This window comes from Thermobia domestica, chromosome 5 (genome assembly GCF_964235325.1).
Source record: "Thermobia domestica chromosome 5, izTheDome1.hap1.1, whole genome shotgun sequence".
NCBI lineage: Eukaryota > Metazoa > Arthropoda > Insecta > Zygentoma > Lepismatidae > Thermobia > Thermobia domestica.
In genome coordinates this window covers 116,559,996-116,574,576 of record NC_137458.1, presented here as the reverse complement: position 1 = coordinate 116,574,576, position 14,581 = coordinate 116,559,996, and the positions used below count along the sequence as shown (strand labels likewise).

The 14,581-nt window shown below is 34.3% G+C and overlaps 1 protein-coding gene across 3 annotated transcripts in view; it reads left to right on the top strand.

Annotated features, from left to right (window-relative positions):
• dysf (neuronal PAS domain protein dysfusion) overlaps positions 1-10,536 on the top strand; it is a 592,650-nt gene extending 582,114 nt beyond the window's left edge. For 2 of the 3 annotated variants that reach the window (XM_081758967.1, XM_081758968.1), the window contains exons 9-10: positions 1,581-2,761; positions 7,369-10,536. In XM_081758967.1, the coding sequence (XP_081615093.1) occupies positions 1,581-2,761; positions 7,369-7,400 (1,213 nt within the window). In that variant the 3' untranslated portion in view covers positions 7,401-10,536. The remainder of the gene's footprint in view (positions 1-1,580; positions 2,762-7,368) is intronic. The other variant, XM_081758966.1, reaches the window with a different exon arrangement.
• The last annotated feature ends 4,045 nt before the right edge of the window (positions 10,537-14,581 follow it).

The window sequence follows — 14,581 nt, the reverse complement described above, 5'->3', positions numbered from 1 at the left end:
GGTAGGATAGTTAAAGCTATGAGTAAAATATAATATATTTGAATTTATAAAAGTAGCAGTGTCACGTGTACACCATGTGAAGAGGTTTGGTTTGTATAGCGTGATATTCTCTGAATTAATATTGAAACTGGAAGTGCTAGAAGATTTTTACAACTTCCAGTTTTAGTAGCGAGATTAGAGTGAGTAGTACTTGGGACGCGTAATTTATTGCAGAAAACTGCGTCTCGCTATCTATTACCGTTCCTGCTCTATAGCGTTAATTTCTATTACTTCAGGTTTAAATAAACTGTTAAGAGAGATGGCATATATACACTCAATCGATTCCAAAGAATCCGTATGTAAAATGATATTGAAACGGAAGTTGTAAATATATTTCTATTATTTCCGATTTTAGTAGAGAGTTCTGTAAGAATGGGTATGAAACGGACGCTTAATTGATCGCAAGAAACCGCTTCTTGCTATCTATTGCAAGTTTTGCTCTATAGGATCAACCTTAAAACCGGAAATGTTTTATTTCTACCACTTCCGATTTCGAAATCATCTCCATGAACGAACTTCCTAACTTTTGATCCTCTTCACTCTGGTCAAACTTTTTTTGGCAATCCATTAATTCGGTCTCAAAGGTTTTGTCTTCCAGACGGACGGACGGACAGGTTAAATATATAAAGAACTCTATTCTTAAGAGTAACAAATGTTGGTATGTTTTTGACAATTATTTATGTATATGTCCTCCTAGTGTATGATGTAAAAACAACAGAAAATTGAATCGGAATCTACTATATTATTTAAGGAGTAGAAATTACAACCTTTTAATTTCAAATAGAAGAGCGTGTAAACGACTTCATTGCACGTGTATTAAAATTTTTATTTAAAATGTAAATTAAAATGCACCAGAAACAATACAAAATTCGAATAGTGACGAAGATGAACATTAGGACATTTTTGTGACTATGTTTCAGACACAGTGTTTATTTTGGAATTTAAAATACAAGTAGAATTATTTTAATTTTTATAAACTTTTTTTTTTAGAATTGGAAAACCAATTCAATAGTACTAAATTTACCAAAATTGTACCGGAAAATAATACTTAACGGTATATCAGTCTATAAATCAAACTTTCTTTATGAATGTAGTCAAAGTACCATGTGTAATAGAGTGTTTAAACAATTTAATTTGCCGTGATTTCTTAGAGTAAACTGTTTGTGCATTAATTAAAATTTTATATAGTATAATTAACAAGAGAATTCGTTTAATTCGGTGCATTTATATTTGAATTACAGATTGATGGAAACCATTTCATCAGTGAAAACACTGTTCGTTTGTTCCTTATATAGATTCCAGCGTCTCTTAGGCATTGATTGACTATGCTATTTTGACTAGATTTATATGGAGCTATGTAAACTCTCACCGTAAATCGAACTTGGGTTTCCCTTATCAAAAGCGAAAGTTTTACCGATTAATATAAGGGAGCTCTCTTAAACGTGATTTTGGACGAAATATGTTTTTCTGTTTCAAAATTTAATTTAGTTTGCTCTCTCTAAAACAAATCGTTACATGTTTGATTTTTTTCCTCGTTGCAGCGAACGTGAAGCGGCTGTCATGCGAGCGAACAGTTGGCTATACCACTACTACATGGTTCAGAGCAAGCTGCAGTATGGACTTGCGTACGAAGCTCATGCGTCGAGAATGGCTGCCTATTACCCACAGATGATGCCGTACACGCAAATCCATGACCCGACCGTTCACCACGCCTACCTCCACCCTCAGGTTCCTTCTACGCATACTGCACCGCTCAATGGGTCTTCCCAGCACACAAGTCCCACCACGCCGCATGCTCAGTACTCCTTCCCACTACCACCCGGTTCCTACCACCATTATGGTAGACGGGAGGATACATATCCCGCTCATGAACCTGTCGACTACTCTGTCCATTCCTCACAACAGCAATATCCTCTGCAGCACTCAGCGACGCATTCCTATAATGATCATAAGTCACCGCCTGATCACGAACATCAACAACATTGGCCCTCATCCAAGGAATCTGAGCATCATAGTTTACCAGTTGAAGAGATGAGGACACCTCCGAGTAGCGGCAGATCATCATCATCATCATCGTCTCAGAAAAGAAAACCTTCCCTCACGCTTAGCTCAGGCCACACGGGTAAGCTTACTTCGTCCCGTGTGCGACCTGAGGACACAGAAACTGAACTAAAGCCATCGGCTTCCCCGCCTAGAGTGTTAGATCTCGATCGGTATCACCATACGGGAGGCGGCGGCGGTGTACTGACCGCTGTCGTAACACCCGTTCCATTGACTCTAGCACGTCCTCGGAAAGTTCTTGAGTCAGCGACGTTAGAAGAACATTCAGGTTGGAACTTGAGTCCACCGTGGTCGGACACAACGCAGAAAGTTCCAGACATTATACATCCTGACCTCAGTCCATACGTAACCCCTCCTCATCCCACGCCAACAAGCACACCTCAAGTGTTCACCTTCGACAGTCCGGACTCCAACGGATCGAGACCACTGGAAGACTGGACTGAGCAATACGTGCCTAACCTAGCACGCCCTGCTCGTGTGAGTCCTTTGCCTCAGGAAATGTCCACATGGAATGGTCACGATATGCAGCGGGGACAGTTTCCTCTTCATCCTCCACCAGCTGGTGTAATTAAAAGCCGACCTCTAGTCCGCAGCCCGCCACATCAAACGCCTCCTCCCATCACGACGACTCCCATCGATAATGGTGTGATTGCAGCCAAAGGTAAGTACGTTACTTTTTATATATATATACATATAAAAAACTATGCTTAACTTAAATCTTAGCCAATAATTAGTATGAGCAACAAATTAGTATGAATCTTGTCTTTTGAAGCAGTTACTATCCACACTAAAGAGCATAAAATCACTTTGAACACAATTATTTGCTTTAAAAGAAATTATTGAATATAGTTAAAGTATAATTCCAAAGATCTGAGGTTAGAACTCTTGTTCTCCCTGTGAAGTTCGTAGTATGATTTGACTAGTGTCATGATATGGTTTCACTAGTGCGACAATGTCTGGTTCCATCTTCGTTTCGCACATTATCAAGTCATTTTCAAATGATACGCGATATTTTGTCTTTGTTTTAATGCTTACCATGGAAGACAGCAATTTTTGATGATACTGAACACATACACAACAATGAATCAGATTTACAATATGAAGTAATTCAAAGTGGCGGACTCTCGAAAATTAAAATACTCAATAACTTTTTAAATAAGTGTCCAAGTTTTTTAAAACCAAAATTAGAAATCACTTTAGTTTTTATCACATGACCCAAAATCAAGGGAGTTATGAAGTTTTAAAATTTTCAAGCGTGCTCCATTTTGAAACAGTATGACGGATCGGATTCGATATTTGTAATATGAACTAACTGACCAAATTTGGTTTTAATCTATTCGCTTTTAGGGAAGTTACTATATTCACATATACAAGAAATTGATTCTACTATTATAGAAATAGATGGATATCATGAGATCTCGGCAAAAGGTATATTAAAAATCCCATACAATCTTATTACAAACCAGACATTATAAGGGGGTCGCTGGCAAGAGGACGGGTTAAAATGGGGGTTGAGAACCACTGTCTTAGGGAATAAATTCTATAAAATCTTTAGTTTAATTGGCAACATTGCTCCGTGATGAAGTCAAGCTATGAAGAGTTAGCTTAGTAAAGCTAACAAAGGGAATAGAATAGCAATCTCTAACAGGTGGCAACGTCAGATTTAATTTCTTGGAGGAGCAAGCGGAGGGGAGGGGAAAAGTTTTAGAGGGGAGGATTTTCTGTACACCGAAAATAACAGTATTATATTAGTTGACCTACATTACAATACAACATGTTTGGGAACAGATCTTGCCACCGAAAGGGATTCGCACGTCTCCTTGTCCCCTCTAGAGTAGTCACTGATTTCTAAACATAATATAAAATGGTCACCTCTGCAAGACGCCATTTTTTAAAATATTCTGTCATCACAAGTTCTATTTTTTAAATGTAATCGTGACTCTAAAAGTCTGGTTTCTTCAGTAAATGTTTATTCATGTGCACTTACATAAACAAATGTATTGCTGAGTCGCTCGCTTGCGGAAAACACTCTTTTAGCAATAAGTTACAATATACAAGCAATACTACATGCTGCTATGACCTGACAAAAATACATCCATACTTTCGGTGTATTCTCCTTTAAGAAATTATTAGCTAACTTAAATGTTAGCAACTTGTGGGTCGTTTAATTTATTCAAGAGGTTGTGCAAGTGCAATATGCCCCTGTACAGTAATCAGCATCTTTTCTCTCATTAAACAGTGTTTAAATGTCTTGTCCTTTGTAGTTTTAATGACTTTGCCTGGACATTGTCTGCACGTGGTGAGTGCTGGAGTGCTTGTTGTCAACACATTAACAAGTTTACCTTAATATAATCAACAAATTCTTTTGTTTAACTAAAAAGAGTAAAGAGGAACACACGATGACCGCTTATTTATGTTGCAATAGCAACAAGCATATAACATAAAGTCCCGCCGGAAGGGTCCTTCAAGAGTTGTAGGTAAGCAAAAGTGAAAATGTTTGCAAAGCGTGAATCCCAAATACAGTATAATTTCTATTCTATTTGTTATTGTTGGCAACGGCTTCCTATTCATCATAGATAAATAATACAGTAAAGAAGATTCGATAAGTGTATACTACAACGAACTTCCTTCTTAGTTTAGTTGAAGTAATAAATACTAAAACAAAATATGATGACTTGTTAGATTAGTAGTTAGATTAAATCCTCTATAACCCCTTATTTATTTTAAAAGGAATTACCGAACTTCATTTTCTTGTTAACAAACAACTGTTTGTCGTTTCTTGTACTTTCATATTAATGTAAATATACAGTACGAGTGGATAGCATCTGTACAAGATAAAGACATATGTACAAGGGCGTTGTCTGACAGCAATTTATTAAAGATGTACTTATAAATATTATACGCAATCATATAGTTAAAAAAGCATAAAAAGTGAATTGATAGAAGCAAACTAAGTTCCCCAATTCTGCAGAATGCGACAGATATATTGCTCATTATAGCTTTGAAAATATTCCACAGTATTAATAAAAAAGATTGACGGAATGTTCATTTAGTGGAAAAATCACTAAATACTTCAAACGTTTATTGCCGTTCTAAAATACTCTACACGATGCTATCTTGTCTCAAAATTGGGAGTATTTTTGATAAAGCCCTGAAATGTAGCAAATGATGAACATTTGTTTATGTATTGTAATAAGTCATGTAAGGTTCTCTTTTGACCAATGCATGCACATTTCAATATATATTTTGTTTTCCGGTTTATCGACAAACTTAACGTTATCCTGGTGATTCCGGTTTTAGTTCTTGATATACGGACAGACTAGCAATCATAGGCCCACCCTGCTAGAATGAAATGATGGCCCACTGTAGTAATATGTTAAACATATTTGACATTTTTAGATGTTTTATCAAATATCAATTTATCTTCTAACCTATAAATATTATCTAATATACTGGTATTAATAGAAAAGCAGTATTTGAAAACTCTTATAATTAGTTTTCAAAAAGTTTAAAAAGGAACGTTTTCGCACTAATGAATGCAGTGCATAAGTGGCATTATCAATTTTAATTGTAGATACACGAAATAGTGGAATTGGTACTTTTAGTTATTTGTGTAATAAATTTAATACCTTTTTTTTTAAAAAAAAAAAAACAAGACTCTTTTTTTTTTTAAAAAAAAAAAAAAGAACAAACATTAGTCTCATTAGTACAACTTTCCACTAAGTAAAATCTAATCTAAACTCAAATTTCAAACAAGATTAAATAATTAAAATACATCGAGTAATAGTTTGTTTCTTTCCTCATAAATCAGATCTTATTTCAAATGGATCAAATTTTATGCCTAAATTACATGCATATATGCCAACTAAAAATCTAACCTAATATTAATAATTTCATATGACTATCAGTGGGGCATACGTTTCATTAACTTGTTAACTGCTTCGTTGTCAACAGCTACCGTGGGACAAAATCTCGGAATGTTAGAGCCTGACCGTCTATGAAACCTTTTGTTGATAAACGTGAAGAACAAAGTGTACTTATATGTATATAGAAACCATAGAATGTAAGTTAGCTAGAAACATGTTCTATGCTAGTCTGCTCCTGAGGTTTAATGGGTTCACATCACATCTAATCAAGTTGGGCTAGGCCTATCCTACATTTTAGAGAAGTAGGATGCACCAGTTTGCCCTTTTCCTGATGACTTTCATTAGCATATGAGTAGATATGTTAAACTAAAGAAGTTTTCTGAGTTGTTTTGAAGCCCAAGCTATGAAATATATCTCATATTAAATCATTATTTACAGAAATTATTCTCGCAATATGCTTTACGAAAGTTTTCATAATATTCTGTATCGTCTCTACGAAAGGCCACCTCAATTTTGATTCTTTTAACTTTCGAAGGTTAATTCACTACTCTTTAGCTACTCGCTAGGGGTCATGGTAGCTCAGTGGTAGAGTGTTCACCTCAGTTGCGATGAGTGTTTGGTTCGACTATGTGAACAACATTGTGTCCGTTGATTTTGTCTGGGTTCCTTCGTTTCACAACATATTTGCTTCATCAATTCTTTAATAATAATAATAGTTCACTTGCGTTTATAAGTCGTCTTCTTTGCCTTAAAGGACACAACACTGGGACGTTAAACTTAAAACTCATTTAATTTTTCTGTCTTCGACATGCATTGAAGCAGGTGTACGCATTGAGAAGTATTGCTTTCACGCTGCAAATACAGTACTAAGAACAGAATATGTTTAGTTCTTAACATGCAATATGGAGAAGAGCTCCTTCAGACTAGTAAAGTGTTAGGATTCTCGCCTTTTTGATGCTGTAGTTGCATTTATGATGTCCGGTAGGAGTAGATGTACTGGAGATTTCACACCAAAATTAAAGAATCACGTCTTACGTAGCTTGAGCTAGAAATATAAATCACTAAAAAAAAGCACGGTTTATTTTAAAACAATAACAGTGACAGTTTTGCCAACTACCTGAACACATTGGCTTCACTCAGTGATTTGTATTTCTAGTTATTTAAGACAGCAAAGCTAATACGAACCAGTTAGTTATCTTACATATGTTCGATTCTGAATAAGAACATTAAAGTACATTCAATCAATCAACAATAGATATACAGTATGCCCACTATTTGACACTCAATCCTTATAAAAGCAAATATATCTGTACTTGACAGTTTTTAAAAGGACAAATAATGTATCACAAGAATGTAATTATCTTTGATATGTAAAATAATTTCATTTTCTTTTCCATTTTAGATACACGCGATTCAGCTGCGAAGAGGTTGTGAAACTTACGGAGAGAAAGTCGCTACGACTTCAGTGATGTATGACATATTGTCAGAACATTGGCAACTATGATGCCATATTATTATAATATTATTATTATTCTATTTTTTAAATAATATAAGTTAAAGTCATTGTGATTGTCTTCCTGTCAAAGTGCAATAGAGACACTTGTATGTGTAAAAGGTGCATGGCGTTATGTTATTATTCTACCACGAAGAGAAGTGAAAGAAACTGTGAATGTGTGTGTATGTACTGTGTATATAGCATATTGAATATAAATAATTATCTGTGAATATGTATGAGTCTGATAAAATGTATTTAATTAAAAAAGAGAGAGATTTTGTTTTTGTTTATTTTGTGGTTCCCGATCATTTTTATCCAATTAAAAATCTTCATCTACATTGTATTTCATGTGTATATGTTCCTTGTGCGTAAGTGTGCTTATGTGATTTGCTGTTTATGAGATACACGAGTGATTCAGTCCGGGTATATCTGTGTTTCATTGTCAGAGCACAAGAGCCCAAACGTAAGTTATAAGCGAACATACAATGCTAATAGGCCTATTAATTAAGCACGTAATAAATTAAACTGGACTGAAATATTCAAATGTAATTATGTATGTCAAACATGTGTGGAATTTGCACTTTCAACGATATAGTATGTCCTTTGTCTGAAGTTTTACATAACGTCATACTCCATGTTACTAATCGTCGCTTCATTTAAACTCTTATCAAACTTTTAGATCCCATGTGAGGAATTGCGTTTTAACAATATGTATTTTTTTTAAGTGTAATCTTCACCTACCTCCTTTGGATTAAATATCGATATGATATAAACTTCCAATTGATGATCTGTCATGGTACACTAAAACCATCACAATACATGAAATAGTTTCTGTACGAAAGTGCAACATACAAAGTTCGTTCGCCATATTGAATTCCCAAAAGTGAATAACATTGCTATTTTGCATATCAAGAAGGCATATATAAGAATAATCTAAAATATTTATAATTAACGGTTCAAATAATCTACCATGTTGAATTTGTACAAGTGAATGACACTAGCATTCTACGTATCGAAAAAGCATCGAATACCAAATTTCATAGCTTCAATGGTTCCAATTCTCCGCCATATTGAATTCGTTCAAATGTATAATATTGATATTCTAAGTATTAAAAATGATCCATATAACAAATTTCATACCTTTATAATTAACAGTTTAACTATCAGCTGTATTGAATACGTGCAAGTAAATAACATTGATACTCCATGTATCAAAAAGATCCGAAATATCAAATTTACTAACTTTATAATTAATGATTCCAATTGTCCACCATATTGAATTCCTGCAAGTGAATATCACTGATATTCTTATACATCAAAAGGCCCACTATACCAAACTTCATATCCTAAAAACTTGTTAATCCGCACGCACAGTACTCCGAACGCCGCGCTACACCGAACAGCCTTCAGTCATCGTCTGTACATACGTGCTGTATTTTTAGATCAAAAAAGAAGGTAGAAAACGATTAAAGACTTTTCAAGTGACTTTTGTTTACATAAAGATACTGTATTGTAGTATTTAAAGTGATAATTCAATGAAACAAAAACTACTTATCATAATGATTTTTGTCATTATGTCCTAAACAATCGATTTTCAACCAGAGTGCAGGGTTAATGTGACCATGATGAAGTATTGAGTCATACAGAATCCGACACAAAATATCTTTAGACTGTTTTAAGATTCAAGAATGTATTAATTACAGTCATTAAAAATTATTAAAGATCTTTCAACAAACTATTTTTTGATGTTAACTACTATCTTCCTTTATCTTCTCCCGTGCCTGGTATAACATCTCCCATAATACTACTTCCTTTCAAATAATGCCCTAATGAGTTACTTTTTTTCATTTTTAATTATTTCTGTATTATTCATTTCTCCCAACTTTTACTAATATTTCCTCAATGAATATTCTTTCCGTTGTTTTCTCCATTCTTATCTATATCCACATTCTGAATTCTTCTAGTTGTTTTTATCATTCTTCTTAACGTTTAAGTTCCTGCTCCGTATACATATACTGAAATACGCCACACGAAACATTTGACGAGTCCTTATGGTAATTCTTCACTTAACCAAATACGCTTTCAGTTTTACTAAAGGGTTCTTTCGTAAATTGAAATAGCGTATGTCTGCTATTTTAAATTAGCACCTCAGTATGTACTGGCCATTAGACATTTAATGTAACACGAGCTACGAAAAAAAAGTTGAAAATCAGGATTGTCGAGAAATTTTAATTTTTGGCACTTTTTAAATTAATCATTCAAACTTGATACATAAATTATATCTTACGTTTGGGCTTATTGTTGTGACCAAAATTTCTTTTGTTAATGATTTCTTACATCGATATCTCTGTGTACTCTAATGAAATATCATTCCCTGTTGTGAAATATTAAAAAAAAAATCTTTAAAGAAAAATCTTATATATAAAAATCTTATTAAATATTTGCCTGAAATTAGCATTGAAAGCAATATAATTATTAAAAATTGCCGTCCATTTCAGACCACTAAGTGCAATATTCTGTTCTCGATTATATATATTTAAAAATAAAAATAAGTTTTTGTTGTTTGTTCAAAGCAATAATAATGAGAATGTTTTAAATAAGTTTGTTACAAAGTCGTGTTCAAAAGTCTGTGTTAATACAGAATATGTTTGTCACATTGAAAAAGAAAAAAAAATGTATAGCAAAGTCTTTTTATATATAAAAATTATATATGTATATTTCAAGATTTGTTTTACTTTCATCCTAAAGACCTTAAAAGGTCTGATGTGCCAAATACAATTAATGGACCAAATGGGTCATAAATCCTATTGTACGAGTATCACCCAAAAAAAATTTTTTTTTGGTGATTTAAAAAAGTAAAGTACGTGAGTTTTTAGGTACGTATATTTTAAGCATGGGAAGGTTATATAAAACTCTTTAAATGGTGAACTGTTGTCATTTTTTTTTCAAATAGACTTTCATGTGAAAATAGTGTTTTTTCTTACTTTAATTGCAATTTTTTTCCACCGCAGTGTTGTCAAAAATAAAATGAAGATACATTTAAAATCATATTTTATTATAACCATATGTATAATACTTCAATATACCAGTCAAGTTTCCTCTGCAAGGAAAAGAAATATTTGGCTTTACACATTTTGTGGCTGTCCTTACTATCTTTGACGTAAATGACCAATTAAAAGTAAAACCACATATGTATGTACTAAAGATGCAACAGCTCGAAGAAAGAAGGAAAAGAATGGATTCTTGCAAAAAAAAAACTATGTTTTCCCCTGAGAATTTTTAGGCTTTTAAAAAATTTATATTTTAGTAATAGATATTCAAAAACCAAAGAAAATCCATCATTTGAGAGAAATGAAAAAGGGCAAATAGATGGACCCAGAGGGTATCCTAGTTTCAACTAATTGTTTGTAGTTATTAAAATCTTTGAGTCTTATGTCCCACGTTTATGCTATGTGGGTTAAAGGAGACAGTGATGATGAGAAATAAATGAAATGGAAGAATGAAAAGAGTGGGAGGTAAACGGAGAACACCGAGAAAAGCCACACAGACGGTGTTTGTCCACCACAAAGCCCATTTGGTGCGAGAAGGGATCGAACCAGCAACCCCAAACACTTTTGTAATTAATCAATTAACTTTCAACGACAAACTATTTTAGTAATAAGTTTAATAGTGTTAACAATAACTTCTGAAAATGTGATAGATTTCATGGGTCAAAATTACCATTTAATATTGATGAACAAGCTAACACTTCATTATAATTATATATAGGCCTATAACATACTGAGGCAATTTTAAATTCTAAGGTAAGCAAGCTTAAATCATTATCCACAAATTTCTGATTTCAAACATTTTTAACATGATATAACTGTAAAGAAAGAAGGAATTTGTGAATAATGAAGTTTTACTATCGTGTTAAACTAACACCATATACAAAATAATCATTTATAGCTTTAACTTGTAAATTGAACTCTTAATATCTGAAGTTCATAGTATAAAGTGGATACTTTCAAATATGTAGGATCAGTATTAACAGTCTAAAACCATATTTACAAAGAAATTAAATGTCGACTAAAAGCAGGGAATTTGTGTTATTATTCAGTTCAAAATCTCCTGTCGCGAATTCTGTCGAGGAATTTGAAGCTTAAAATACATAAAACGATAATCATGCCTGTTGTTCTTTACGGTTGTGAAACATGATCGCTTACTTGGAAGGAAGAACATAGATTGAAAGTATTTGAGAACAATATCCAGAGAGGAATATTCGGACCCAAGAGGAACGGGAATGGGGAATGGCGGAAACTTCATAACGAGGAACCACATAATTTATACGGTTTACCCAACATTGTTAGGGTCATCAAATCTAGGAGGCTCAGGTGGGCAGGTCATGTAACCATGATGGAAGAAAGTGGGAACGCTTTCAAAGCCTTAACTGGAAGACCAATCGGAAAACGATCATTAGGAAGACCTACTCATAGATGGAAGGACAATATTAAGATGGATCTTGCAGAAATATGAATACAAAGTAGAAACTGGATCCACTTGGCTAAGGATAGAAGTCAGTGTAGAGCTTTTGTGAACGCGGCATTGAACCTGCGGGTTCCATAGGCCATAGAATTAGTTAGTTAGTATCTAAAGCTCAAGATAAAATGTTTTCCGAACAGAAAACGAGATGTAAGTGATATTTTAGATCAAAACAAGTTTTTTGTCTGCTTTTTACTTAATGGAACTGTCAGTTTGAATTTAGGCAATCAGTGAAACACACATATCAATGTGTACAGTTTCTAGGTGCACTTGACTAGATAATTAAAACTAAAACCTATGATATGATGGGTTGCATAACTTGCACTTGCTGGCGACCAATGTAATAACAATTTGAAGCAAATCAGGACATCTAGTCTCCGAACTAAACATAGGGCTTATAAGTACAAAATGTTGTAAACGTATTTCTTAATTGTAGAATCCCGTACAGGGAAACAAAAGTGGTACTTGAATAAGAATTGAAAGAAGCGAAAATTTCCGTGTTTTTTCTTCTTTTTTTTCCAAGCCGGCTTTCTTGCATCGTTAGTACGTACATACATACGTGCTGCAAGAAAATAACATCTAAATTTTGGGAGCTACCTTGTACTAAACGACAGAATGAAGTTGAATACATATAGGTCGAAAAACATAATTTCTCAGAAATGGAAGTTGTCATAAGTATAGACAGTAAAAAATGACAATAGCTCTGTGTTAAACGAGTGTTCTAAAATTTTGACATATGCCTAATGTTACTTTAACTCCACTGTAGTGTGGAGTAAAGTGTTAAAATGGTAGTCGTTAAATCAATCATCTGACATGATAGGGAGTCATTTTAGTAGAACACTCTTGTTGTTATTTCGTATACAGTTGCTAAACAACTATTTTACGAAAACAGTTTATTTCGTATTAAACGGACATAACCCTAATAAGGTGTAGTAAAGTATGGAATAAATTCTTTATAAGTGTTAGGAAGAACGAGATATAGCCGGCAAAGAAGAAGTACATAGTGAACATAGGAAAAACAGATGGAAGCAACTCTACTCATGTAAATGTAAAAATTCATACGCCCACAAAACTGTTTTCCTTAAAAAATGCAGGAAATATAATACGTCATTTGTTACCTGCACCCATGTCAAAATTACTGCGTAAAGCTTTGCTTATAGAAAAGAAACTTATACAAATTCTGAATGTCACTTACTGGATATTCATGGTGTTCTTGAAAAGCAATATGACAATAATTAATGCATATGTTTTCTATGTAAAATATTAGTATAGTTATAATATTGCATTCAGATCAACTACAATAATTTAAAAATCAATAAAATGTTACTTAACATCTACGTCAAGGGGATAACTCTCTAATCGCTGAGAGTAGAAGCCTCTTTCCTAAAATTTTGCGTTATGAAAGTAGTGAATAAAGATATATTTTCACATCTTTGAAAAATGCTTAAAATTACAGTCAAGGTTCCACTACAGGGTATATCAGAAATAGTGACTCGGCTTATTAGTTATCAGTACATTTTTATTATAAACAAGAGTGGCATGAAACAAAATTGTAGGTACACAGGAATTATGTAAAAATCAAGTGTTTTACAGTATGTAATCCCTATTCTTCATTTGGAGGTCCACCTGGCGGTCATTAACATCGATGCATGCCTGCATTCGGAGACGCACATTTCTGCACGCATCTCGGCTCATCCGAATGGGAATGTTTTTGAATTCCTTTGTGATTCAAGCCATCAATTTCGCAACACTGTTTATTTTCAGGACGCCAGTACACACAGTTGCGACGGTTCACTGACCCTACACATGGAACTTTGCCTCGTTCGTTCAGGTTATGTGGTTCTCGAAGTTGGGATTTTCCTCTACCGTCTGGAGGTACCATTCAGCAAACTCAATACGGCGATTGGGATCGTTCTCATTAAATGCGTGCAGCAGGCGAGGATGATACGGGTGCAGTTTCATATCCTTGAGAACCCTGGCAACCGATGACTTCGGGATATTCAGAGCGCGGGACAACCGTCGAATCGATTTCGACTTCTGCGGAGACCTAGCAAGTGCCACCTGTATCCGAACCGCATTTTCGGGATTGTTGACTGACCTAGGCCTACCCGGCCTTTTGGCGTCAATTACACTATCAGTGGTATCGAAGGCTTTGTTCACTCTTCTTTTGTCTTCCGCCGTGGCGTAGGATCATCGTACAGCTCCTTCATTCGTCGCTGGACTTCTGTAACATAATGTGTTTCAGAAAATAGGCGAATGCATTGGCACGTTTTCCAAGCGTCAGGCGAGCCACCAGCTTGTAGTGTTGTAGAGTGTTAATCTCAGTGTTGCCAACTGAAAGAAAAAGGGAAAAAACACCATTACACAACACAAACAAAACAAGTAACAAACAAACAACATCAATCATATAGCCTAACTTAACGCACCTAACAACAAGTGAGTTACTACTTTTGGGACACCCTGTATCTGATGAACAGGAGTTTGAAATGACTGTGCGGCTTTGCTAAGTCGTTGTACTTAACAAATGAAAGGTTTCGCTGACCAGTGGTGAATACTACAGGTATTAAGATTAGTATTTCAATGGTTTGCATTCACCATG